Here is a 26,488-nt window from a genome sequence, read left to right as displayed (position 1 = left end):
TTTGACTTATGATTTGAACAGAAAATAGGAATTATTTATACAATGTTACTCTACCTAAACCTAACGGTACAATCATTTTGAAAAAACGATGAGGTTTATAAACATGTGCATACAGAGATACAAACTTAAGAGGATTAGGAGGGTGGGGAGGACATTTTCAGCATAAAGGATGATCACAGTGTCTCTCTTGATTTTACCACACTGATTTTAGATGGCCCCTTTTGCTAACAACAGGTAGCATAAAGCCTTAGGCTGGATGTTGGATAAATGTTTCATAAAATTAACCTGTTCCTCTGAGCATATTAACCTGTGTTATATGTTCCTAAAGACTTTTGTTTCTAATGTGGCTTTAAGAATTCACACTAAATAGTTACAATGTACAGAACTGTAAATTTTCTCTCTGGTTTTAATAATTCACTGGACCATAAGTGGTGGCATAGGACTGTAATCTTAGCACTGGAAAGCAGAGGCAGGAGGATCCCTACAGATGAAGTGGTTTCCAGCCTAACCAGGACTACATAGCAAGAGCTTGTCTCAAAAACAAACAGCCCCCAAATTCCCATTAATTACCTATGTGTTGTCATGTGTCCTTATAGTTTAGTTCGCACTACAGACTATGTAACAGGGATGTGAAATGCTCTGGGGAACAAATTCAGAATTGGTTAATAGTAACTTTATCATACTTGAACAGTAAGTATCTAGGGAAAGTGAATATTGCCGTTAAAAGACTCACCCCCACTTACACATACCAGCTTGTGATTGGTTGAATAGGAGATGGTATTTTAAAGGCACAGAAAATACCACTAGAAAATAACAGGGGGGGCAGGAGAGATGGCTCAATAGTTAAGAGCACTGACTGTTCTTCCAGAGGTCCTGAGTTCCATTCCCAGCAACCACATGGTGGCTCACAACCATCTGTAATGGGATCTGATGTCCTCTTCTGGTGTGTCTGAAGACAACTACAGTGTACTGATATAAAATAAATAAGGCTTTAAAAAAAAAAGAAGAAGAAGAAGAAGAAAATAACAGGGAACTGAGGTAACAATTAAAACCCGTTTCTTGGAGGGTTGTTGAAGAGAATGAGTCAAGACTATGTCTTAACTAGCTGTATAACTATAGTTTGGTGTCTTGATTCCTGTCAGCCCTAGCTTTCCTGGATGCCAGAAGTAGTAACATGAACCATTTAATCTCAGAACTCACTCAGGTGGTAGAGGCAGGTGGGTCTCAGTTTGAAGCCAGCTTGTTCTACATAGGAGTTCTAGGTCAGCAAGTGATATGTGCTGAGACCATCCATCAGAAACAAAGAAAAAGCAGTTTTCCCTAGCTTTAGAATAATAGAATTCTGAATGTCTCATGAGATCTGTCATCTGAATACACACACACACACACACACACACAGAGAGAGAGAGAGAGAGAGAGAGAGAGAGAGAGAGAGAGAGAGTGCATTTTGTGTTATGAAAAGTCAAAGATTTAAAAACAGATAGTGATATAGTTGGTTTTTCCACAAAAAATTTTTTTTAAGAAAATACTCATGTCAGTAGGTATGCATTGAAGTAAGAAAGTATTGCCTGTAATGAAAACTATAGAAAAACATTAAGATCAATGAAATAACAGAATTTTCACCTTTGAAGTGTCTTGGGTGATTTTTATCTCAACTCTACTGCCCACCAAAACAGGGTCTTCAATCTCTCTCTCTCTCTCTCTCTCTCTCTCTATCTATCTATCTATCTATCTATCTATCTATCTATCTATCTATCTATCTATCTATAGAACTCACTAAGTAGACCAAGCTGCCTCAAACTCAAAGAGATCTGCCTGCCTCTGCCTCCCAAGTCTGGAAGTGAAGTCATTCAATACTGAACCTAGCCTTAACTCTTTTTTCAAGGCAATCGAATGCTTTAGACTGCTAATAGAAGTTATGTCCTGGGTGGTGCTAGGGCATACCTGTAATCTCAATGTTGTGGAGACAAAGACAGGTGGATTTCTGAGTCTGAGGCTAGCCTGATCAACAGAACAAGTTCCAGGGCAGCCAGGGCTATACAGAGAAACCCTGACTCAAAAAGAAGAACAAGAAACCCAAAACAAACAAACAAAAACCCAAAACAAAAATCAATAAATTGTCATTTTTATATTCTACTTGTTTGTGTGAGTGAATGTATAAAACTAAGTTTTGCTATATTGTCTAAACTGAGTTTATGATTCTCTCATGATTCTGTCAAAGTAACAGGTAGTATTGTCATGTGCCAACATGTCAGGTTTCATACAGATTCTGCATATGTGTATGTAGTGCTAGAGATCAGACTCGAGCCTTTTTACATACAGAACATGTACTCTACCACTGAACTGTTTTGTTTTTTTTTTTCAAACTCAATCTCTTTTTAATTTTTTAATGTTTTGACACAGGGTTTCCTTGTGTCCTGGAACTTGCAAAATCCACCTGCTTTTGTCTCCCATGTGCTGGGATTAAAAGTTTAAACTACCATGCCCAGCTAATAAGATACATTTTTAAAAGATACATTTTTATTATTTCTTTTGAGACAGAGTCTCAATATGTAACTTTGGCTGTTGGGGAAGCTCATTATGTAGACCTGACTGGTCTTGAACTCAAAGAGCTCCTCCTCTTCCCTCTGCCTCCCAGGATGAAATACACTCATCCTGTGTATTGAGTTTGTAAGTTTTACTTAGAGTACAAGTGTTTTGCCTACATATTTGTATCTGTACCATATGCCTGGGTGGTGCCTGAGGAGGTCAGAAAGCATTACCTATAATGAAAACTATAGAAAAAGGTTAAGATAATGAAATAACAGAATTGTGAGATACAATGTAGGTGCTAGGAGTCCAGGTCCTCTGCAAGGGCAGCAAGTGATCCAAAGCCATCTCTCTGTCCCCTTTAAAAGATTTTATTTTATTTATATGAGGATTTTGCCTGTATGTATGTTGGGGTACCATATGTTACATGATACCATAGGTGTCTAGAAGAAGGAGTCATATCCTCTGGAGCAGTGAGCTATCCTGAGGGTTCTAGGAGCTGAGTCCTCTCCAGGTCCTCTGGAATTGCAGCAGGTACTGCCAGCTACTAAGCCCTCCATCTCTCCAATACCAAGATATTTTTTAAAAGAAAAAATGGCTGAAGTAATTGATCTTGTGGAGAATTTTATCAGGTAACGTATAGTAAGTAAAAATATATAGATAAGAATATAGAAAATGAGGTAGTTGGTCAGAATAAAATATGTTGGTGAGTGTTTGAAAGGTTTAGAAGCCAGAAATTGCAGAACAAAGTTATGAACATTTCACAGCAAGATTTGAACCATCTAAAGCTTTCTAATTATGGCCTCGATGCGGGAGATAGATTTTTCACGTGGTACAAGATTTAGCCTTTTATACTAACTTCACCAATGGCAGTGAATAATAGCCATCTGTATGACTGTTTTTGAGAACTTGGTGCCTGCCTTTCTCTACTTCCTCGTGTCTAGCTTTACTCCTCTTGGAACCTTTGCCTGTCTTGACTCTCGGGATGGAGTCTACCCTAGAGACGGAAGCATCTCTTGTTACTGTGACTCTTGAGATTTCTCCTTCCTGATACACACCCATAGTCTCACTTGTTGAACACACCCTTCATGCCCTCTTGACTTTGTGTCAGCTGTAAGTTTTCAGGAACATTTTTGTTCCTCCTTTTGAGAAACAAATGGAAAGATTGCTAGGAGGAAGGGAGAGGGGGAGCCGCTGTTGCTGCGTGTCCTTTAGATGCCTGTGGATTTGTGTCCATTCGTCACAAAGCAGGTTTACTGTTCTCCCTTAATTTACCTTATTAGATATAACACAATAAGCGATAATATATGAAGTGACTCTTGCCTTCATGAGACCTACAGTCTAATAGGGAAGATATAACAGGTAAATAGCTGTAAAATAATTGTTTTGATGAATCCAGTGAAGCAAAAGAATATTGTTATGAGACACGGGTGTGAAGGATCCTAGAGTCTGTGGTTACAGAGTGTCCTAGGTAGTGGCATTTAACTTAAGACATTAAAAATAAGGAGTCAGAAGAGTAAGAGTCTGGCCTGGGCTATGCACATGAGACCTCATCTCAGAAAGCCACTGTGAGATGTGTTGGAGGAGGGCAATGGTGAGAGCAGTGATGCTGTAGTTGTTGGCGTGAGGTGACCTGGTGGCTGGTATTGTGGTCGCTGCGGGGAAGATACTGTAAAGTAAAAGATTATACACCTTCTAAATGTGTTATGGATGTGCTTTCCTGATGCTTGTATTTGAGAGACACTGAATAGCTGATGAGCTTAGGGGAGGGGCTGTGGGGTGGGGCAGGACGCAGGTAACAGCTTCTTGATGTTAGGAAAGGCATTGGCAATTATTTCATTGATGATTTCTGGCTTAAGGAACAAGATGATGGTGTGTGATTTGCTGAGATGAAGACTATGAGTGGAAGAAAGGGTTTGGCCAGTTGTAAGCATCATCCACAGACCAGTGCTTCAGAAAGTTGAGTCTGCCTTTCTGTGAATGGTAGGTGCACTGGGACAGGTTTAATGTATGCGTGAGACTGTAGTAAGATGTATCCATAAAGGTTTTGTTTTGTTTTGTTTTCTGTTGCTTGTTTTTGAGATTTGAATATCAAGACAGTCTTATCTGACTGGCCTAGAACTCATTGTGTAGGCTAGGCTGCTTAACAGCAAATTTAACTGTTTTAGCTTCCTAAATGTTGAGCCTACAGGTTTGCACTACCACACCTGGCTTTTTCAGAGAGTATGTTTTGTAGAAAGAAGAAGCAACATTTATACTTTTATTAAATCATGATAACTAGGGTCTGGGGACACGGCTTAGCAGCTAAGAACACTTCCTACTTCACCAGTGTAGTTTGGATTCCAGCACTTACATCAGGCAGTTGACAAAGGCCTGCAACACCAGCACCAAAGGATGCTGGCTCACCACTGGCCTCTATGGGCCTCTGCGTATACACATGTGCATACATGTACAACATAGGCATACACACAGAGAGCTACATACATCTTAAAAGAAAATCTTTTTTAAAAAAACCATAACTTAGATGATCTCTGACAAGTATACTTGAATCTGACAAATATCTTGAATGCTTATTTTTTTAAAAAAATTTTTTTTTCTGAGACAGGATTTCTCTATGTAGCTTTGGCCCTAGCTATCCTGGAACTTGCTGTGTAGACCAGGCTGGTTTTAAACTCAGATACCTTCTTGCCTCTGCCTCCCTAGTACTGGAATAAAAGGTATGTGCCACAACCACCCTCCCAGCTGAAAAATTCTTTAAATTTTTAAATGATAAGGTTATATGGGATGTGAAGTTTTGGGAGCTCAGTGGATGAAGGCACTCATCATCAAAGCTAAGATTCAGTCCCCAGGAGGAAGAGCCAACCCCTGCAAGCCGCCTCTTGCCTTCCACACATGCTTAACGCATAAGGTGAACAGCAAAAGAGGAAGGCTCACCTTCTAACCTTCTTACTCATACTCGCACATGTGTGCACACACACATATATGAACATACACATACATCAGTGACAAATAAAATTAACAGAGTAATGTTTAAAGGATAGAACAGACCTTTGAAAAATTTATTATTTGTATGTGTGCGTGCTATAGTGTGCATTTGGAGATCAGAGTACAGCTTTGTGGAGTTAATTCTTCCTTACACATTTACATGACTAGATTTGACATTCCTCTTTCCAATCGAACTGATTGAGCTACAGAAAAGATTGAATTGCTTGAGGTTCAGATGCTAGGGGAAAATTCGAGCTATTCCATAATTTAACAAATCCACTATTTATCTAAGTATATACTGTGTTTACCGGTTTTCCATTGGTGAAGGTATCTTAATGTCAGTGATATGCAGACATTAGGACGGCCTATTGTAAACCAAGCTGTTTGCCCTTTTTCTGTCGCATGACATCTATTCCTGTTATTTATAAATATTCCCGAATATGTCACCGTGCTATTCGTTTGTTGTTATTTGCTGTCTTGAGCTTGGACCTGGAACTCACTTGTAAGCTAACGTGGCCCAAACTCCCCACCCTCTTCCTATCTCTACCACCCATGCCCACGATTACAGGCACGAGGCGCTCTGCCTAGCTCAGTTAGGCTTTTAAAAACCTATTTCTGTTAAATTATGGCAGATGTGCAGAAAAGCATGTAAATCACATGGCTACAAGTCTGTGACTTATTACAAGGTAAACTCATCTCTGCGACTACCACCCAGGTTAAAAAAATAGGTTATCATTAGCAGTCCGGAAGCTGCCGCATCGGCCTTTCTAATTACCACCCCTCTGTCTCTCCCGGGGAGGGGGGTTGGTATGGGAGGGCTTATCCTGTCTTCTGTAACCAGAGATTAGTTTTGCCTGGTTTTGAACTTTATTAAGTGGAATGATAGATTATATATCTCTTTGCATAGTATTTATGTGATTCAAATATGTCCATGTAGAAACAGTACTGTATTTATTTGCATTGTGTTTATTCTGATAGACACAGTCTTAGTTTTGGACTATAATTCATCATACAGATATATGAGCACTTGTGTATTATGTGTCTTGGTGAATGTGTACACATGGATGTGTATTTCTAAGAGTGGAAAACTTGGTTACAGATATGTGCATGCTCAACTGGCAATAATGCCTTCTTGATTTCCAAATTTGTTCCAATTTACACATATAAAAGTGCATAAAAGTACTAGTTATCAATTCAGTTATGTGGTAATATATTAGTCAGTCTTCATTATCTTCAGAGGTTAATATGGATGATAGATTTGTTTATTTTACATATATATGAGCTACCGGGAGAGTAAGGACTTAACTACTAAGCCATCTCTGCAGCCTGACTCCTTGTCTTAAAAGTTTTTTGTGTTTTTTTTTTTTTTTAATAAGTCATGCGTGGTGTCATGCCTTTACTCCTAGGGCTAAGGAGTCAGAGGCGGGTAGATCTGTGAGTTGAGGCTAGCCTGGTCTACTGACTAAGATCCAGGATAACCAGAAGTAACTACACAGAGAAACCTTATATTAAAAAATCAGGAACCAAAAACAAAAACCCAAAAATATTGAAAAAGAAAAAAGAAAGAAAACAATCTTTTAAAAATGGAAATTAGCAGACAGAATCCCCAGCGCTATTAACAGAACGCATACATCCTCAAGTAGGCGTCTACGTCACTGTCCTCTCATAGCTCAGGCTGGAGACTTCAGGCGTTAGCTGGCTTCCTTAAAGAAGTATGAAGTTGGACTTTATATCGTTCATAAGAAATACATCTTAGAGCAATCGTTTATTAGTATTGGAAGAAAAATGGAATGGAATTTCTCAAGGATTCAAATGTGAAATGGCCTTGTCGAGGTTGTTGAAGACCTGACTGAGTTTTGAAATGCTAAGTGAATTTGGTAGACATGATGAAGTCCTGAATAGAACTTGAATGTCTTAAATTACTTGAAGAAAAACTCCAAGAATGAAAACCCATGGTAGTGAGCGTCAAAAGACCCAAAGGAATTTCTATGAAGAGAAGTGTCAGTTGGGCTGGCCCGAGAGCACATTTAGCAGATTTCCCTGTGGGCCGACCATCATGGTAGCCACACCAGAGAGGAGTTACTCAGCCAATCTTCCTCTGCTTCTGTACTCCCTTGTGGGTGGCGTGTGCCACGGCATGAGCGTGGAGGTCAGAGGTCTACCCTCCTTCCACCATCTGGGTCCTAGCGATAGAACGGGTTGTCAGGGAATATCTCAACCTGCTGAGCCATCTTTAGCAACCCTGAAGACAGACTGACTGCCTGTCCGTCAGTCTTCCTTTCTTCTGTTATTTGGTATGGCTTTTTAGGCATGAGATAGTCAGATTGGTTGATTTTTATGCCACTTCAGGTCACCCCAGACCTAGCCATAGTCCTTATTAGAGCAATTTTTTTTGTTTTTATCATTGTCTGACTTTCTACTCTCATGAGATTGTACTTACATGGTTTTTGTTTGTTTGTTTTGTTTTTTCCAGTCAGGAAGTGTTGTACACCCGTAATGCCAATAATGACTCAGGCAATGGCTCAGGGTTCAGGGCCAGCCTGGGCTACATAACCAGATCCGGTTTCATATAGATAATTCCCTTTTCTGTGAGATGCAAAGGACTAAATTATGTGGATTTAAACAAAGTAAACATGAATTTAGTAGATGACTTGCTATCTGATGAGGAAAATATTAATAATACGAACAATATATGAACACTAAATCCTTTGTTTTTCTAAAGTTTTACTTGAAGGCAAAATCTGTAAAGTCAAAACATTTTGAGGGTGAATCTTGTAGGGCTGAAGTGGGGAAGGGAAGGCCTAAAGCCCCTTTAGCTTCCTTTAAATGGCTACAGATCACCAGCATTCCAAGAAGCTTAGTTGGAAAACTCGAAGCATTTACATATCGTCTTACTTGGATTATCTTACAGTTCTCCTATATATGATCGCCCTTGCCCATTTTTACAGAGAAGGAGCAGCTTCACAATGATGTTCTTAGGCTTCTGTGGCAAAGGCAATGGTGCAGCTGTGGTTCCAACCACACTAGCCAGAGGACGCAGGGCCATCATTCAGTGCGGTGTGGCTCGCATCTGTAAGCCCGGCACTCAGGAGACGAAGACAGCATGACTACCATCAAAATAGAACCTGGGCTGTGTAGTGCATTTCTGCAGAGACCCTGTCTCAAAAAGCCAAACAAACCTCACAAGACTGCCGTGCCACAGGCTCTCGTGTAGAGTTGTTAATGGAAAGCGTTCTTCCTGTGAGGGGTATCTGCGAATTCACATCCGATCACTGGGCTCCTTTTGCTCAATGTCATAAGATATCCATAACTGGGTTTGCCATCTGTATGAGTCAGGCTTCTCTAGAGTAACAGGGCTTGTGGAATGAATATCTCTGTACATATAGAGAGGGGACCTAATAGAATGGTTTACAGGCTACAGTCCCGCTAGTCCAAAAGTGGCTGCCTCTAAACACAAAGTCCAAGAACCCAGTAGTTCAGTCCACAAGGCAGGATTTCTCAGCTGATCTTCAGGATATGCCGGGGTCCTGAAGCACCAGTGCCATCAGGGAATGGACTTGCTAGCGAGGTGTAAGCAAGGAAGCAGAGCAGAAGTGTCATCCCTCCATGTTATTATATGGGCTTCCTGCAGATTGCCTGACCCAGATTAAAGGTGTGTCCTCCACATCAAGATCTGGATTAGATGCTCATCGATGTACTTCAAATTAAGCAAATATCTCTCACAGCTTCTAGACTTTACTTAGTTCCAGATGTAGTCAAGTTGACAACCAAGAATAGCCATCACCCCACCTTAAGACATCATCTAGATTTTTTTAAAATATATTTTCCAAGTTGTCTGTGTATGAGTGTTTTGCCTGCTTCATGATTGTGCACTGTGTTTATACCGGGTACCTGTGGAGGTCAGAAGAGAGCAGCAGACCTCCTGAAACAACTCAAAGTCACAGATGGTTGTGAGCCACCATGTGTGTGCCAGGAACCAAACCTGGGACCCCTGCTAGAGCAACAAGCGCTCTTAGTTGCTGAGGTACCTCTCCAGCCCAAGGTTTCCTCTTATTCCAGTCATTCTTCCCTGGGCAGGGCTACAGTGCATGTGTGGAGGCCAGAGGGTAACTTAGCTCTGGCCTTACTGAATTTCTGAAAGGAAGAACTTACCACAGGCCAAGAATCTATAACAGATAGTGGGAATGAGAAGACTTGCCCATCCTGTTCACTAGGAAGGACAGACAAGCAGACAAAAAAGGAGAACACCATGTAAGACACACTGGATCCTAGGGTGAAACTCAGATCACCATCCTTGTCAGCATGTGCCTCTACCTGCCAGGTTAGCTCGCCTGCTCCCATTTACATAATTCTTGTTTTGTTTGTAAGAAGGGGTCTTAGGTAGCCCTGGGCGGCCTCACTTGAATTTTTGATCCATCTCCCTCCACCTCCCATGTGCTGGTTCTGTGGTGCTGGGTAACACACACACACACACACACACACACACACACACACACACACACACACACACACACACACACATATATATATATATATATATATATATATATATATATATATATATATATATAAAAATCAGTGGAGACCCTATAAAGCCAGGAGAGTGATGTTTTGTTGCTCAAACAAATGCTTTTGAATCTCAGCATTTGAAATAATTGCTAAAGATCAAGGAATTTTGTTGAATGCACTGGCATTATTGAATTTCTGAAAGTACTTACCACAGGCCAAGAATTTATGACAGAAGGAATGACAAGACTTGCCCATCCTGTTTAGTAGAAAAGACAGACAAGCAGAGAACGAGAACTCCGTGTGTAAGACACAGAATATACAAAGTTACTGCATAACAGCTCGTTCTCTCTCTCTCTCTCTCTCTCTCTCTCTCTCTCTCTCTCTCTCTGTGTGTGTGTGTGTGCATGTGTGTGTGTGTGTGTGTGTGTGTGTGTGTGTGTGTGTGTGTGTGTTTGTATGCATGTAAAACCTTGCCAAAAACAGAACCCAAGTTTAGTCTCAAAGACATTTGAGACACCGGGGGAGAGTGGTGATCAGACATGCATGCAAGCAGCACACGTGTAAACATAAGGATAAATTAAACAGACGAGTTGCACAATAGGTACAATACAGTCAGGATACTATTGCAGGAGCTCATCAGAAAACTCTGACTTACGCTTCTAGCTCTACAGCCAATGAGAGTCCATAATTTCTGAGTCACTGTTTTAGGACTTTGAGTGTAGTCTTTCTAAATTCTGTCAAATGAGGAAAATGAGGGATTCACCAGGTAAGAGCTTGGCACTGAAGCCTTAAACCTATGCCTCTTCTAACTATGCAACAACGGACCTGTACTTTCCAGACATCCTTTCCGAGTTCTCAGTGGACTCTGCTTTTGTTGCCCTTGTTGTTTTGAGGCAGGGCATCACAAGTGCTTGAATGTAATTTCTTTTGTTTTCTTTTTTCTCTTGTTTTTATCAAGACAGGGTTTCTCTCTGTAGCCCTGTCTGTCCTGGAACTCTATCAGGCTGGCCTCAAACTCAGAGACCCACCTGCTTTTACTTTTTTATTTATGTGGATGTTTACTTGAGTCTGTACATGTGCCTGAGAAGTCAAAAAGAGGACGTTAGATCCTGTGGATCAGTTAGGAGCCATCTTGACATGGTGTTAATGAAACTTGTGTCCTCTGGAAAAGTATGATGAACTCTTAGTCACTGAGCCATCATTCTCTGGCCATAAGTGAATCTTAAATATGACATTATTTATTTATTTGGTTGCTAGTTACATATGTTTTTTGAGTTAGCTCAGTTTGGCTCGCAATTTGCTATTCTCCTGTCCCCTCCAAGTGCTATTTTATAATGGCTATTGTTTTTAGTTTTTACTTTATTATTTGCTTTCTCTGTGCATGGTGTGTGTGTGTGTGTGTGTGTGTGTGTGTGTGTGTGTGTGCACGCACGCAAGTGTTGCTGCATTGATGCCATGTGCACTCGCAAGGAGGTCAGAGGTCCGTTTTCTGTAACCCTTTCTCCCCATCCATTATGTGGCTTCTGGGATTGAATTCTAGTTGAGGTTTGGTGGCAAGTGCCCTTTAACTTGTTGAGCCATCTCACAGGGCCACTTTTGAATTAAAGAGTTGAAATTATAAGTAATGTAGATTATTATCAACATTTCAGGGATACATGGAGCAGTTGTATAGTTCTAGAAGATTATGTTTTGAAGATGGAAAAAAAAATCACACCTATCCAGTCTTGACACTTATCCTTTACTATGGCGCTAAGTTCATGACTCCATTTTTTTCTTTTAAAAAGTTTAATGTGTAGAAGGTTTTTGCCTGTATATATGTATTTACATAAGACATCAGATCCTGTGGAACTTGTGAACTACCATGCATGTTCTGGGGACAGCACCTGAGTTAAGAGCATATGTTGTTCTTTCAGAGGTCACAAGTTTGATTCCCAGCACTCACACCAGGCAGCTTATTGCCCCAGGGAGCCAACTAGGGTCCCGTTCTGGCTCCTTGTGTACTCTGCGTGTAAGGATACACATACACACATACACACATACACACATACATACATACATACACACATACATACATACATACACATATACATACACACATACACACATACACACACATACATACACACATACATACATACACACATACATACATACACACATACATACATACACACATACATACATACACACATACATACACACATACACACATACATACATACACACACATACACACATACATACACACATACATACACACATACACATACATACACACATACATACATACATACATACATACATACATACATACACACACACTTAAGAATATTTTCTTAAAAGTTTCTTTTATCTGGTTTGGGGAGTTTTTGCTACTTTGTGTCGCCTTCCCTCTCTGCTCCAGGGTCACCCACTGTGGTGCTGATGTTGTCACAAGTCTCAGCCTGTACACGTCCCTTCATCCTCGTTTCTTCATATTCCTCAGATAATGGTTCCTCTGGTCATGCCTCCTTGGTGTGATTAAACCTCCCTTTGGCCATTTCAAAGTTGTTCTACTTTTTAGCTCCAGAATTCCTGCTTGGTCTTTTGAATAAAGCCTACCTAAGTATTAGTATTTTTATTTTGTTTATGTTATTGTCCTAGCGGTTTTCACCCTTGAGCCCCGGTTGCCATTAACTCCTTGAGCACATTTAACAGAATTTATTAACTCTTTGTCTGCTACGCTCAGAAATTTTCTTAGAGACAGGATCTATGTGTCCCCTTCTTTCTTTCTCTCTCTCTATTTTTTTTCGTATATATTAAGGTGTCTCTCTGTGTGTGTCTGTGTCTGTGTCTGTCTGTCTGTCTCTGTATATGTGAAATAGACATAATCAGCATTTATTTGATATTGCAAATCTGTAAATAATATTATTTTACATCTTGCTCCAGAAATTTCTGTTCCTGGTCATTGAAGACTGGGGCCATTCATTTTTGAGAAGCTCCTTCCAAGCACCCTATGAAGTATCTATATTCCTTCTGGGTGATCACTCTTGTCTTTTCTTTAGCTTGGGTTCAGACTCCATTTTCCATTGTTTCTCTTTTGGTGCTGGGGCTGAGTCCGGGTGTCTTCTTAGACACCTTCCCATTGCTCTCTGCATGTGTTAGCATGAGTTTCCTTTATGATAAGGATTTGCTTTGTTACTTTTCTCATCATTGTCTTAGTTATAAACCTTTGGCTGCTTTCCAGGTTCCTGCTAAAGGTGGTTTTGGTGATTCCTGCTTGTTTTTTGAAACATTGGAAAGAAGGGTGTTTGAGGCTTCCTACTGGGCCATTTTGCTGACTTCACTCTCTCTTGCCTGCCTTTTTAGGGAACCAACTAACTTTGCGGCTGAAGCAAGTGGGAGTGACCAAGAAAGGAGACTAGGCTGGGGGCAGAGAGCTGTTCAAGTGGGCATGGGGCACCTATAGTGCAGTCAGAATGGGGAGTGCTGCTTTCATTATGGGTATAATACAGAATAATGGAGGACTGTGAGCAAAGTGACCCAAAACAACTGCCATAAGGTCACACCTGCTACTTACTGTGTTGAAACACAGCCAAGAAAACAGCAAGGTTACTGTCATATTACACAGGGGGAAACCAAGTATTTGTTAGGTTAGATGGGTTTGAAGTGAGATATAACATATAATAGATATAAATATAGATTTATAAATAGATATAAATATGACATATAATAGATATAAATTTGGAAATTACCAACATATGTGACATTTAACATCATGAGACTAAGTAAAAGTATCTTGAGAGTCAGTATAGAGAGAAATGAAAAAAAGATTAGAGTACCCCCAAGTACCCTCAACATTTAGAGGTTAGAGTTTTCCAAGTACTACCAATAACTCGGTCAGTAGTTCTCAGTGAACCATGCATGATCTCGTGGTGGGGGAGTCTAACAGTCCTTTCACAGGGGTCTCTTAAGACCATCCTGCATATCAGATATTTATATTATGATTTACAACAGAAGCAAGATTCAGTTATGAAGTAGCATAACTTTAGGGGTCAGGGGTCACCACAACATAAGGAACTGTATTAAAGGGTTGCATCATTAAGAAGGTTGAGAACCCTTGTTCTAGAGGAAAGAATCATTTGTAGAGTCTGAAACTGAATAGTAAGAAAAAAGGAGAAAAGTGAGTGAGTTTCTCGTTTGTCATTAAGCATTTAGGAGAGTCCTCCCTTGTAGCTTTAACAAATACTTTGATAATGGAATAAAGAGTGAACAGTAGAAAAGTATCAATATTCCTTTAGTTGGATCAATTTAAGGAGACAGTGGAAATAAAACTGACTAAAAGCAAGAAGGTGGGCATGGTGGCTCATGTATGTAATTTGGATACTCGGAAAGCTGAGGCAGGATTGCCCCAAGTCTAAGGTGAGCCAGAGTGGCTTAGATTCTGTCTCCAGAGTTACAGACAAGAAAGGCTTAGCCACATCACTGTACTAATGTGTAAGTCCCCGGGTTTATTCCCCACTAACAGTGCATAATGCATTGTTGGGTTTTTGTTTGTTTGGTTGGTTTTTGCTTCCTCTCTGAGACAGAATGGCCTAGGGAAGGCATAGCCTAGAGTTCACTGTGCAGCCCTACTGTCTGAAGCAATCCTGCTGTAGGTCGACGTCTATATGATCCTGCCTTAGTCCTCTAGTGCTGGGATTGTAGGTATGAGCGCCCATGCTTAGGGGAAAAACTCTAAAATGTCTCCAGTGGTTTAGGAGAGTCAATTGGAGTACTTCAGTTTGTAGACTAGAGACTTTCTCTGGAATCCATGCATCTAGTCTAGCAGGGAAGATTCCCCAGGAAAGGAAAGAACACCAAATTAAAAAGTAAATGGAAATATCCTTATGGGTAGATACAGGATCTTAAATATTTTAATTCTTAATTCTGTGCAGACTTTAGTCGTCTTTGTTGCCATTTAAAAGGTAATGTGGAGACAACATTGATTCCATTATTGTAGATTTACGCATTTTCATCTAATATTCATTCTCCAAAGCTCTCCGAGCTTCCTGTTTTGAAAGCTGCATTGTGGGGCTAGAGAAATAGTCCAGTGATTAAGAGCACTGCCTGCTCTTCCAGAGAACCTGTATTTAATTCCTACCACCAACATGGAGTCCACTGGCATCTATAATTCCAGTTCCATGGGATCTTGTCTTGTAGCTTCTGCAGGCAGCACACACATGTAGTGCTCAAACATACATGCAGGTAAAACACCTAGACACATACAATCATAAAATGATTTAAAATTGTAAGATGCTCTTAAAATCCCACTGTCCACTGGTAGCTCTGTAGTTGTTCTGTGGCATCATAAAGTTTTCTCAGTCACATAGTAATGGTAGTAAAGGGGACATCTTCCTTTGCTGTGGAAAACATTTTAATATATATTATAAGCTGAGTCATCATATCAAGTACATAGGACAGGTAGTAAGCTGTTCTGTTGATGTTTTGTTTTTATTCACTGCTACTAATGGGGAACCTTGTGAAGGACAGTGCACATCACCTAGAGGTTTTCTTGTGTGGCACAGTCGGTCAGGATCACTGTTGCTGTTTTCTCTTTTTTTGGTGAACCAATGCTGGTGTGTTTTGTTGTTCGTTTTTTGTTGTTTGTTTGCAAGGTCTAACTGTTCAGCCCTGACTGCCTTAGAACTTACGAAGTTCCACCTGGTTCTGACTCTAGAATGCTGGGATAAATGTCTTTTTTTAAATTAAAAATTTAATTTTTTATTATCTTATGTTTTTATATTCAAAGTTTTCTGCCATGACACTGGAATGCATGATAGAAATGGCTAAAAATTTAATTATTTATACATGTTTGTGCACATGAAGTGCATTTCCTACTGAGGTCAGAAGATGTTAAAGCAGTTGTGAGCCCTCTGATGCAGGTGCTAGGGACCAAACTGCAGTCCTCTGAAAGAGCAGTGCGTGGTCTTAACAGCCAAGTCATCTCGCTGGTGCCCCAGTGCAGTAGAACCAATAAGCACCCTTGAGGTCCTTAAAGATATAGAACTCTGTTCAGGACTGCAGCAGAGGTCAAGCTCTCGGGTTAGTGCATGTCCCTCACTCCCTGCTCAGTGGAGGAAAGGTTACATTCCTTCCGAGGGCAGAAAAGTCAGGTGGATTAATAAAAAGGTGGAATACCATGAACTTTTCCAGCTAGGTTACCTTGTCTCTGAGAATTAACTTCTTCAGTCTTACTACTTGACTCTCTCTCTCTCTCTCTCTCTCTCTCTCTCTCTCTCTCTCTCTCTCTCTCTCTCTCTCTGTGTGTGTGTATGTATGTATGTATGTGTGTGTGTGTTAGGGTGAGTTGTTGGGGGTTTTTTGTTTGTTTTTTTCTAGAATCTTACGTGTTTCTAGCTGTCTTAGAATTTGCTCTGGAGGCTGGCCTTGAATTCACAAATATGTGTCTGCCTCTTTGATCATGCATTAAGATTAAAAGCATATACTACACCCAACTCCACAGAGGGTTCCTCTCTAGTGTAAGGAAGAATGAAGTTATATTGTTTTAGAAAACAAGAAAGCGCAGGCAAAAGAAGAGGCTGGTGCCTGGAATGATGCGCTTGAGTGAACTGTATACTTGTGTGACTTCATGAAGCTGTGTGTCATTGTTAGTGATTATACACCAATTAAATATATTTAAAGTACTTTATTAATGTAGTTTGCATACTATATGATTTAATCCATTTATTGGATAATGAATTTGCCAGAACATCTCATGGGCCTCACTCCCCGACCCCACCAGCACCCTGTTAATGTTAAGGATCATTTTTATTTATGTATATGCATGTGTATGTATGTATGTATGTGTATGTGTGTATATGTGTATATGTATGTATGTATGTATGTGTGTATGTGTGTGTACGTATATATGTGTGTATGTGTGTATATGTATGTATATATGTGTATGTGTGTGTACGTATGTGTGTATATGTATGTATGTATGTATGTGTGTATGTGTGTACGTATATATGTGTGTATGTGTGTATATGTATGTATATATGTGTATGTGTGTACGTATGTGTGTATATGTATGTATGTATGTATGTATGTACATATGAGTGTATGCCACATGTATCTGTGTGTCCATGGAGGCCAAAAGAGAGTGTCAGGTCAGAGTTTCTGGAGCTGGAGTCACAGGTTATTGTGAGCCACCCACTGTGGGTTCTCAGACCCAAACACAGGTCCTCTGGAGAAGGACTGAGCACTCCCTTAACTGCTGAGCCATCTCTCCAGACCCTCCTCTTCCTTTGATGACAGAGACTCTTTCAGTCTAGGCTGACTTCCAACCCTAGATTTGCAGGCGTAGAACACCACACCCAGCTGTGGTTTCTAGTAATCACAGACCATTTTCATCACCTCAGAAAGAAACCCTCTAACCTCCCGCCAGTATTCACTGCTCACCAGTCACACCACACAGCCATCCTGCCTTCGGCCTCATGGCCAGGAATCTACTACTGGTCTCTGTAGATTTGTTGGGAAGATGGCAAGTTTGAGGCCAGCCTGGGATACATACTGAAACTCCATCTCAAAAAGGGGAGGAGGTGCAGAGTAAGCCTCTGTAATTGTAAGGTCTTCCCAGTTCAGTTATGAGTTAGGAGCTATGTTTCATTTTTGTTAGATATTTAGTTTTTGTAATACTGGGAGTTGAACCCAGGTCCTTATACATGTTATAAAGGAATTCTACCACAAATGAGGACTTCAGCAAGTCATGTAATCTGCTGTGAACTCAGTCTGTAGCACGGGCTGGCTGACCTTGGATTTATGACTTTCCAGTTTTAGTCTATAAGTAACTGTGATTAGAAGCCAATATGATCAGGCGAAATAGATTCTCTTCTTTTTATTACCTAATGATACTTCATTATACTAATATATCATGCTGTTATGTCATATTGTTAGACAGTTGGTTATTTCCCCTTTTTGATATTGCAAATAAATACCGCACTGAGCATTGATATGCAAGTTAATGTTGAAGTCTCTGTTTCCAGTTCCATTGGGTGTTTACCTGTAGTGGAATGACTAAACTACAGGGGAATTGTATTTTCACATTTTTGAGGACTTAGCAGACTTCTACAGAAGCTACACCCCCATCACTAATGGTTAAGTTCAACTACTCTCTTCTTTTGCTTAACCCCTCTTTTTTTTTTTTTTTTTTTTTTTTTGGTTCTTTTTTTCGGAGCTGGAGCTGGGGACCGAATCCAGGGCCTTGCGCTTCCTAGGCAAGCGCTCTACCACTGAGCTAAATCCCCAACCCTGCTTAACCCCTCTTGTATTCAGTTATTTTCTTTGTGTTTTTGCTTCGTCTTCCTAATGGGTCAGGAAGTGATCTTTCCTTTATTGTTTTGGTTTATAGTCCTGTGTTATTAATGAGATTAGATTTTTTCATATCATTACTAGAGATTTATATATCTTTGGAGAAGTGTCCAGATTTTTTAAAAATATTTGACCTATTTTCTTACTAAAAACCTGTTGAGGGGTTGGGGATTTAGCTCAGTGGTAGAGCGCTTGCCTAGCAAGCAGAAGGCCCTGGGTTCGGTCCCCAGCTCCGAAAAAAAAGAAAAAAGAAAAAAAAAAAACCTGTTGAAACTGCTTTATATGTTCTAGATATAAGTTCTTACATGTTTTAAATATATGTTCTTTTTTGTTTTGTTATATTTTTCAAGACACAATTTTTCTGTTGAGTAGCCCTGCCTACCCTGGAACTTGCTCTGTAGACTAGGCTAGCCCTGAACTCAAAGATCTGCCTGCCTCTCTGAGCACCACCCCCTTCTCTGCCCCCCCCCCCTCTCTCTCTCTGCCTCTCTCTGCCCCCCCCCCCCCCCCCCCGCCTCTCTCTGCCTCTCTCTGCCTCTGCCTTTGCCTCCTGAGTTCTGGGATTAAAGATATATACCACCATTAAATATAAGTTGTTTATCAGACACATAGTTTATAAAAGTTTTCTTTTTTCCCTATGGGTGGTTTGTCCTCTTGCTTATTCCTCCCTGGGTTTTATTTGTTTGAAGAGCTGTCATTACAGGCGTGTGCCCTGTATTTCTTTAGTATCCCTGTGAGGTTCCATGTAGCTCAGGTTGGCCTCCTGAGGAGCTGTCATTACAGGCGTGTGCCCTGTATTTCTTTAGTATCCCTGTGTGGTTTCTTCTCTTTCTTCTAGAACATATCTGAGAGCCAGGGTCCTGAGTGGGTGGAATTTACATATTATTGGGGAGAATGTGGACTGTCTCTCTGGAAGACAGTCTGGTAGCTGCTGAAGGTGTCCCTTGACAAACATTTGTATCTTTATTTACTTATTTTTGAGACAGTCTCTCACCAGACTACCACAGCTGGCCTTGAACTCACAATCCTCTCATCTCAGTATGTGAGTAAATAGGACTGTGTATTTCAAAACCGCCCTGGTTGTTTGTGGGTTTTTGTTTTAGACAAATTCTCAGCATGTAACTCTGGCTGTCCTGGAACTATGCAGACTCATGGACATTCTTCTGCCTCAGCCTCCTGAGTGCTCAGATTACAGGCGTGTGCTATCAGGTTTTGCCATATAGGGCCTATAAATTTTTCACATCAAAACTTTTTATTTTGAGGAAGTAAAAACTAGGTTTTCATCTGACAAGTACTATAGACATATTTTGCACCATGAACTATAGTATATTATAATCCAGTGAAATCCTAGAGCCACATAGTAATATGGTCTTTGTAATAGTTTTACTGTATCTACTTTTCCTAAAATCAACTTAAAGATGAACAAGTCGCTGTTAGCTATTGTTTCCATTCTCCCCTTAGGATTTGTGCTTAGTGACTAGTATTCTGTTCTTCATTAAAGGACAGCCGTAGTACCTGGGTTTTTATCTCCTTACACTTCGCCTTCATTATACTCAGTTTCTTTCTACGTTACAGGATAGTTTTCTCCAATTAGTTGAAATATGAAGTGCTTGGTTTTTGTTTTGTTTTACACTTTAGTCCAGACTGTCCTTGGAAACTCATTATGTAGTGTAGACTGTCTACGCTGGATCTCTCTGCCTAACCATCTAGGTGCTAGGAGTATGAGCATACACTGCCAAGTATAGCTACCTGTTACTTAGTAAAGCAATAGATACCATTGTGACTAAGAATACATCAATATCTGGGTATAAGTTATTCAATATTGGTAGTTAAGCCTGATGGTGGTGGCTTTAGTCCCAGCATTCAGGAGACAGAGGCAGGCAGTTCTCTGTGACTTTGAGGCTAGCCTGATCTACAGAGTAAGTTTAAGTTCAACTAGGGCTACACAGAGAAATCCTGTCTGAGCAAAACCAACCAAACAAACAAGCATACAAGTTTGATAGCTGTTACTTTTCAGATTTCAAAAGAACAACATCTCTACAGTTGCATAGTTAGTAGGGATTTTATCTAGAGTTTGAGATTTTTTCCCTCTTTCTTTCTTTCCTTCCTTCCTTCCTTCCTTTCTTTCTTTCTTTCTTTCTTTCTTTCTTTCTTTCTTTCTTTCTTTCTTCCCTTTTTTCTTTTTTCTTTTTCTATCTTTTTGAGACAGGGTTTCTATGTAGCCCTGGCTGTCCTGGAACACACTTCAAACCAGGTTGGCCTCAGACTCACAGAGATCCCCCTGCCTCTGCCTCCCAAGTGCTGGGATTGAAGTGGAGCCACCAGACCCAGCTTAAGCTTTCTTTATTTTCTTAGATTGTCGTAAACCCAGTTCATCATTCGTTCAGCTCCAGCCCCCTTTGTTTCTACTTAGCTTAAATTTCAGTATTCATATATTTTGATAGATAAATATGAAGCATGCTCATTCCTAATGGTCTAACAGTTTCACCTGAGATGGAGCAATAAATACAACCGATTACAGGAGATACTTAGGTTTGTTTCAGATTCCTAAGTCATTTGGCTGTCAGGCTGGTCTTCCTGCTAGATAAGCAAAGGCACCATGGGAAATACAAGAGGTTATGTTCCAGCAGAGATTTGGGGGAGTGCTATCAGCTAACCAAACCAAATGAGTTTTATTTCATTCTGGGTCACCTTCTCATGACAACCTTACAATTATGCCCTGGCTTTTCTGCATATGCCCTGGCTTTTCTGCATATGCCCCATGGGACCTGGAGCAAGTGATCGTGATCTCCAACTAACCCAAGACTAGCTGACACAAGCTCTCTTAAACATACACCATTTTGAAGGCAGTGCCTTAGATAACCTACTCACTGCATACAGGTGCTGGGAGTGTGACATGTCACGCTGGAGTGTGAAGCGCCCTTTGCTATTTCCAGGTTACTTTACGTTCTTTCATCATGATAAATGCACTTCAAGTAAAGTGATATGCATTTTTACCTTTAAATGAATAATTGTGTCCCACACAGGAGCCTGTTTTCTCCTGTACAGAATATTAATAACCTATTTGCAATAAATTGTCATACACAACGTACTCTGGTAAGTCTTCTTGATAGAAGTTTAGTGAATACTTACTACTAAAGTTAAATTACTTTGTTCTTATTTTCCTAGGATTCTGGCGCTTCATGACATGCCGTTATGTAGAGCAATAATGAGCCCTGGCCTGTTTTGGATTAGTTGACGACCCTCAGAAATGATACAGTCATATCTACCACAGGGAAGCTGAACATACTCGGTTTGGAGTGGACGACCCAAATTGTCAGTGGAGTGTCAAAATGACAGACCCAATGATGGACTTTTTTGATGATGCCAATCTCTTTGGTGAGACTTTAGAAGGCTTGTCGGATGATGCATTTGTACAGCCAGGCCCCGTCTCGCTAGTCGATGAACTGAACTTGGGTGCAGAGTTCGAACCTTTGCACATAGACTCACTGAACCATGTACAAGGTACCCCAGTGCATCAGAAGATGGCGGACTTCGAACAGTTAAACCAATTCGACTCAATGAAATTTCATCAAGTTAATCAGTCTTTTGGCAGCCCTGTTGAACATGTACTATCCCCACACTCTCAGTTTAATTGCTCTCCAATCCATCCCCCCAACCAACCCAATGGCTTGTTTCAAGATGTAGCAGACGGCAGCCCAATGTGGGGTCACCAGACAGCTACTGGCCTCTCTAATCAAAATGGATCCCCCTTTCATCAACAAGGACATTCACACTCTCTGCATCAAAATAAAAGCTTTGTGACGCACCATGATTTTGCCTTATTTCAGGCCGGTGAACATCAAACACAGTGTTCTTCCCTCCGCTCACAACAAAACAGAACCAATCTTAACCCAGGGCAAAACTCTCTTGGCCAGGCTAAAAGTTTTATAGACACTAATGTTTCCGGTGCACACCGAGTTAATGTTAACCACCTAACCAGTGCCCCTTCCTCACAGCAGACTCTTCCAGTGCAGTTTTCTCCGACGGCGAACCCCCCAGCACACTTCCTCAAGTGTAGCAGCCAACAGGACGGCAGCTACAACAGACCTTCTCCGAGTATGACTTCCTGCTCTGTGAGTAACTCGCAGCCGTTTCCTGCACACTATTCCTTCTCCAGCGGTCACGTGTCCCCAAGCAGTCTCCTTCAGTCACCGGCAGGTCTCACCCCCAGCCATTCAAATCAGGCTTTATCTGATTTTGCTGGAAGTAACTCCTTTTCACCTCATAGGGGAATGAAGCAAGAGCCCACTCCGCACATCCTGAACCCCACTCCATCACTGAATTCAAATAATTTTCAAATTTTGCATTCGTCACATCCTCAGGGTAATTATAGCAACTCAAAATTATCACCCATGCACATGGACTTCCCGGATCCTGCTGACTCAGGACCTCCAATGGGTCATTTCAATGACCACGTGGAAACCAATGGTTTTTCATCTTTAGATGAGAACTTGCTTCATCAAGTGGAATCTCACGCAGAACCATTTGCGGGACTTGACCCAGAAGACCTCCTGCAGGAGGGTCTCCTCCCCCAGTTTGATGAATCACCATTTGGACAAGATAATTCAAATCATGTTTTAGATCATGACCTTGATCGCCAGTTCACTTCGCATCTCATGGCGAGGCCTTCTGACATGGCTCAGACTCAGCTGCAATATCAGGCTCGGGGCTGGCCTTCCCCACTGCCTAACAGCCACCAACATGTACCCAGCAGAAGTCACCTATGTTTACAGCGACAGGTATGTAGCTCTCTGCATCTGCTGTGGCAGTCTGAGGGTGGGTGGGCGGGCTCGCTCAGTTCATTTTAGATGAGACTGTTGATGAGTTCTTAAAAGTCAGGGTGCTATCGAACGTGTCCATTGTGACAGGTTATCTTGCTGCTAAACCTTATTGAAGAGGAATTCTTTGTATTTTGGAGCTGTGAGATTTAATATGTCTTATTGCTTTTGTGTTTACTAGAAGGCTATCTTGTTAAAATTAAACCTTAGTAACCACAATAATTAAGTAGGAAAACAGTTTGGAGATGTATTAGCATGACTACGATAGGCATCGTATTGATGTTCTATACCAGCTCATGCAGACTTACCAGCAAACCAAGCATCCCCCGATCACTGGTAAAGCACAGAAGAAGAAACCCAGAAAACAGGCCCTGTGGAGCTTGCCTCTGTGGGCTTAGCTCTCAGCTGGCTGAGGCGGGGTTGCGAGTTTAGGTTGGTTTGGGTACAGTAGAGGAACTGTGGAGAAACCAAATACATAGCAAAGCCCCAGGAAGTCAAAATTTTAAAGCCAAGGTAATATGGAACTTCACTTAAGATTCAGTATGTTGTAAAAATAATAAAATGTATAACACTTTCACTTATGAAAAACAATTTTTGACTGCTCATACTTTGAAAAAAAATTTTTGCTACATGTTTAAATCTGTGATGTGAATGTACGGGAAGGCATTCGGGCCGAGGTGCATACAGAAGTTGGGGCCCTGGCTTCTCAATCCAGATCTGGATTCTGGGATCAAACATGTCTCCACTGGCAGCAAGCACCCTTACCTACCGAGCTCTCTCACCAGTTCTGATATTCATGCTCAAGGATGGCATATTTATGGGGAAATTAATAATGTGCCTGGCTTTATTAACTGATAGACTCTTTTGAAAAATATGACACAAACATAGCAAAAATAATATATCCTAAGTAAATTTTTAAAATTTATTATTCTATTTTCTATGTATGGGTATTTTGCCTCTGTGCATGTCTGTGTACCATGTGCACGTCTGGTGCCCACAGAGGCCAAAAGATGTTGTTGGATCCCCTTGGGCTGGAGTCATGAACTGTCACGTGGGTGTTGGAAACTGAGCCAGGGTCCTCTGGACGAGCAGCCAGCACTTTTAACTGCTGAGCCATCTCTCAAGCCCCCAAAGGTATTTTGTTTCTAGCAGGAAACTGGAGACATCACACCTTATAATCATATACCAATTTAATGGATTACTATAAACATTAGAAAGACCTCGAAGGCTATCACTGAAAAAATGTTAATGATACCCCAGGAATAAGATACAACTCCACATTATGATCATGTGAGATTGTTCAGAGCGAAGGTAGCAGAACGAGACTCTTTTATCTCTCTTTCTTTCTTTCTTTTAGCTTTATTTTATTTATAGCCAAGTGTGGTGACTTACATTTTCAATCCCAGCACTGGGGAGGCAGAGGCAGGCAGGTCTCTGAATTCGAGTCCAGCCTGGTCTACAGAGCGAGTTCCAGGACAGCCAGGGTTCTCTCAGTCAATCTCTCTCTCTCTCTCTCTCTCTCTCTCTCTCTCTCTCTCTCTCTCTCTCTCTCTCTCTCTCTCCCTCTCTCTCTCAGCCCTCTTTTAGTCTTCATTTTTAAACAGATTTTGTTTGGTTTGGTTTGAGACAGGGTCTCTGTGTCATTTTGGCTGCATGTAACCCAGAAGTCAGAAATCTGAGCCTCTGCTCCCAAGAGCTAAGATTAAAGAGGGAGCCATTGCACCTGGCTCAGTGTACGTTCTTCCTCCACTGCTTAGATTGGCTTCGAACTAACTCTGTAGTCCAGACAGATTATTACAGTCCTTGGCTCAGCCTTCCACCTATCTGGGATTACAAGCCTTTGCCACAAGTCCAGCTCCATTTTATTTCAAATAACATTTTTAGCACACTCGGATTTTTTTTCATGTTTTTTTTTTTTTTTTTTTTTTTTTTTCGGAGCTGGGGACCGAACCCAGGGCCTTGTGCTTGCTAGGCAAGCGCTCTACCACTGAGCCAAATCCCCAACTCGCACACTCGGATTTTTATTAGCACATATTAACTATACATAGTACAAAACTTTGTTCTAACCTTTCCAAACACATAATCTATACATGCATATAATGTAGTATGGTCATATTGACAAACACGGTATAACTTCCTTTGTTTCCTCTTGATCCTTGTCCCCTTTCCAGTTTCCTTTTGCTTTTGTTTGTTGTATGACCTGATGATTCTCATCACAGGGCTTACAGGAGTATGGGTGCGGGACTGTTTATAGGGACCAGAAGGAAGTGTTTCTCCCTGCCCTAACAACTCAGAGAGAGGCAGGACCTTGTGAAACTGTCCTGCTTCCATGCCTGAATGTTGGTGGTGGATCCAATCGTGTGTAGAGGTGTGCACAGCTGCAGTAGATATATCATGCCCAGGAGACCACGTTTCACAGCACTCTACCCCTGCCTTCCACTCTGACAGCCTTTATGCTTCCTCTTGTGAAATGTCTTCTGAGCCTTGTTCCTTCCACTTCTGAGCCTTGGACTGGCCATACAAATGTTCCATTTAGGGCAGAACAGTCAACGTTCACATACTCTCAGCACTTTAACCAGTTAATTGCTGTTCACCACAAAAGTAATACTTCTCTGACTTAAAGCTGGCAGGGGCTGTAATCTGATGGCATAAACATGATTATTTAGAAGGTACTTGACAGGCATATCATATCCACTTAGCAAAACAACAGTAATGCCTTCTCCATTGGGCCTATGGCCTCCCAGGTGCAGGTGCTTTTGACAAGGTTTATAGTACTAGATGTGGGACGTCTCAAGTCCAGTCCAGCGGTGGCTGGTTATCCTCATAGCAGGCTTGTCACTGCTCTGCCAGTGGCACAAAGTCATTTAATGGCAGATAATATCTTAGCAGACGAGATTCACAGCTGAGTAAAAACCCTCTGACAATTCTCTCTGAGCACTTTCTGTAGCTCTGAGGCAGACTTTTCAGGAAGGAAGCTTCCAGGCCAAGTCTGATTTTATGTTTATATGTTCCGCAACCAGAGTATCAATGCACAGGCTTGGAAATGTCTAAGATGTGCGTGCAGGAGATATGCGTAGATATTCTTTAAAGGCACAAACCTGTCTCCACTCTACTTGTGGAGGGTTAGGATGTTGCTCCCTCTACTGGAAGGAGGGTGAGCCACGTTAGTCAGCAGGAGCCTGGAGAAATTCTCCAATGGCAGGATTCAGGTTAGTCTATTGTTGTTTGTGTGTAGTCTCTTAGTAGCCCTGTCTAATTACTTCGTCCAATGTATAATCAATTATGAGCCATTAAGCTTATTTACTTTCTTGCTT

General features: G+C 41.1%; 1 protein-coding gene across 9 annotated transcripts in view; it reads left to right on the top strand.

Moving 5' to 3' along the window:
* Chd9 (chromodomain helicase DNA binding protein 9) overlaps positions 1 to 26,488 on the top strand; it is a 223,711-nt gene that overhangs the window by 74,472 nt on the left and 122,751 nt on the right. For all 9 annotated transcript variants that reach the window (XM_087596599.1, XM_087596608.1, XM_087596600.1 and 6 more), the window contains one exon: positions 21,523 to 23,135. In XM_087596599.1, the coding sequence (XP_087452725.1) occupies positions 21,687 to 23,135 (1,449 nt within the window). In that variant the 5' untranslated portion in view covers positions 21,523 to 21,686. The remainder of the gene's footprint in view (positions 1 to 21,522; positions 23,136 to 26,488) is intronic.

The sequence above is a fragment of the Rattus norvegicus genome, chromosome 19 (assembly GCF_021556685.1).
Source record: "Rattus norvegicus strain SHRSP/BbbUtx chromosome 19, alternate assembly SHRSP_T2T, whole genome shotgun sequence".
Lineage (NCBI taxonomy): Eukaryota > Metazoa > Chordata > Mammalia > Rodentia > Muridae > Rattus > Rattus norvegicus.
Note: the sequence above shows the minus strand (reverse complement) of the source record. Positions and strands in the feature narration are given on the sequence as shown.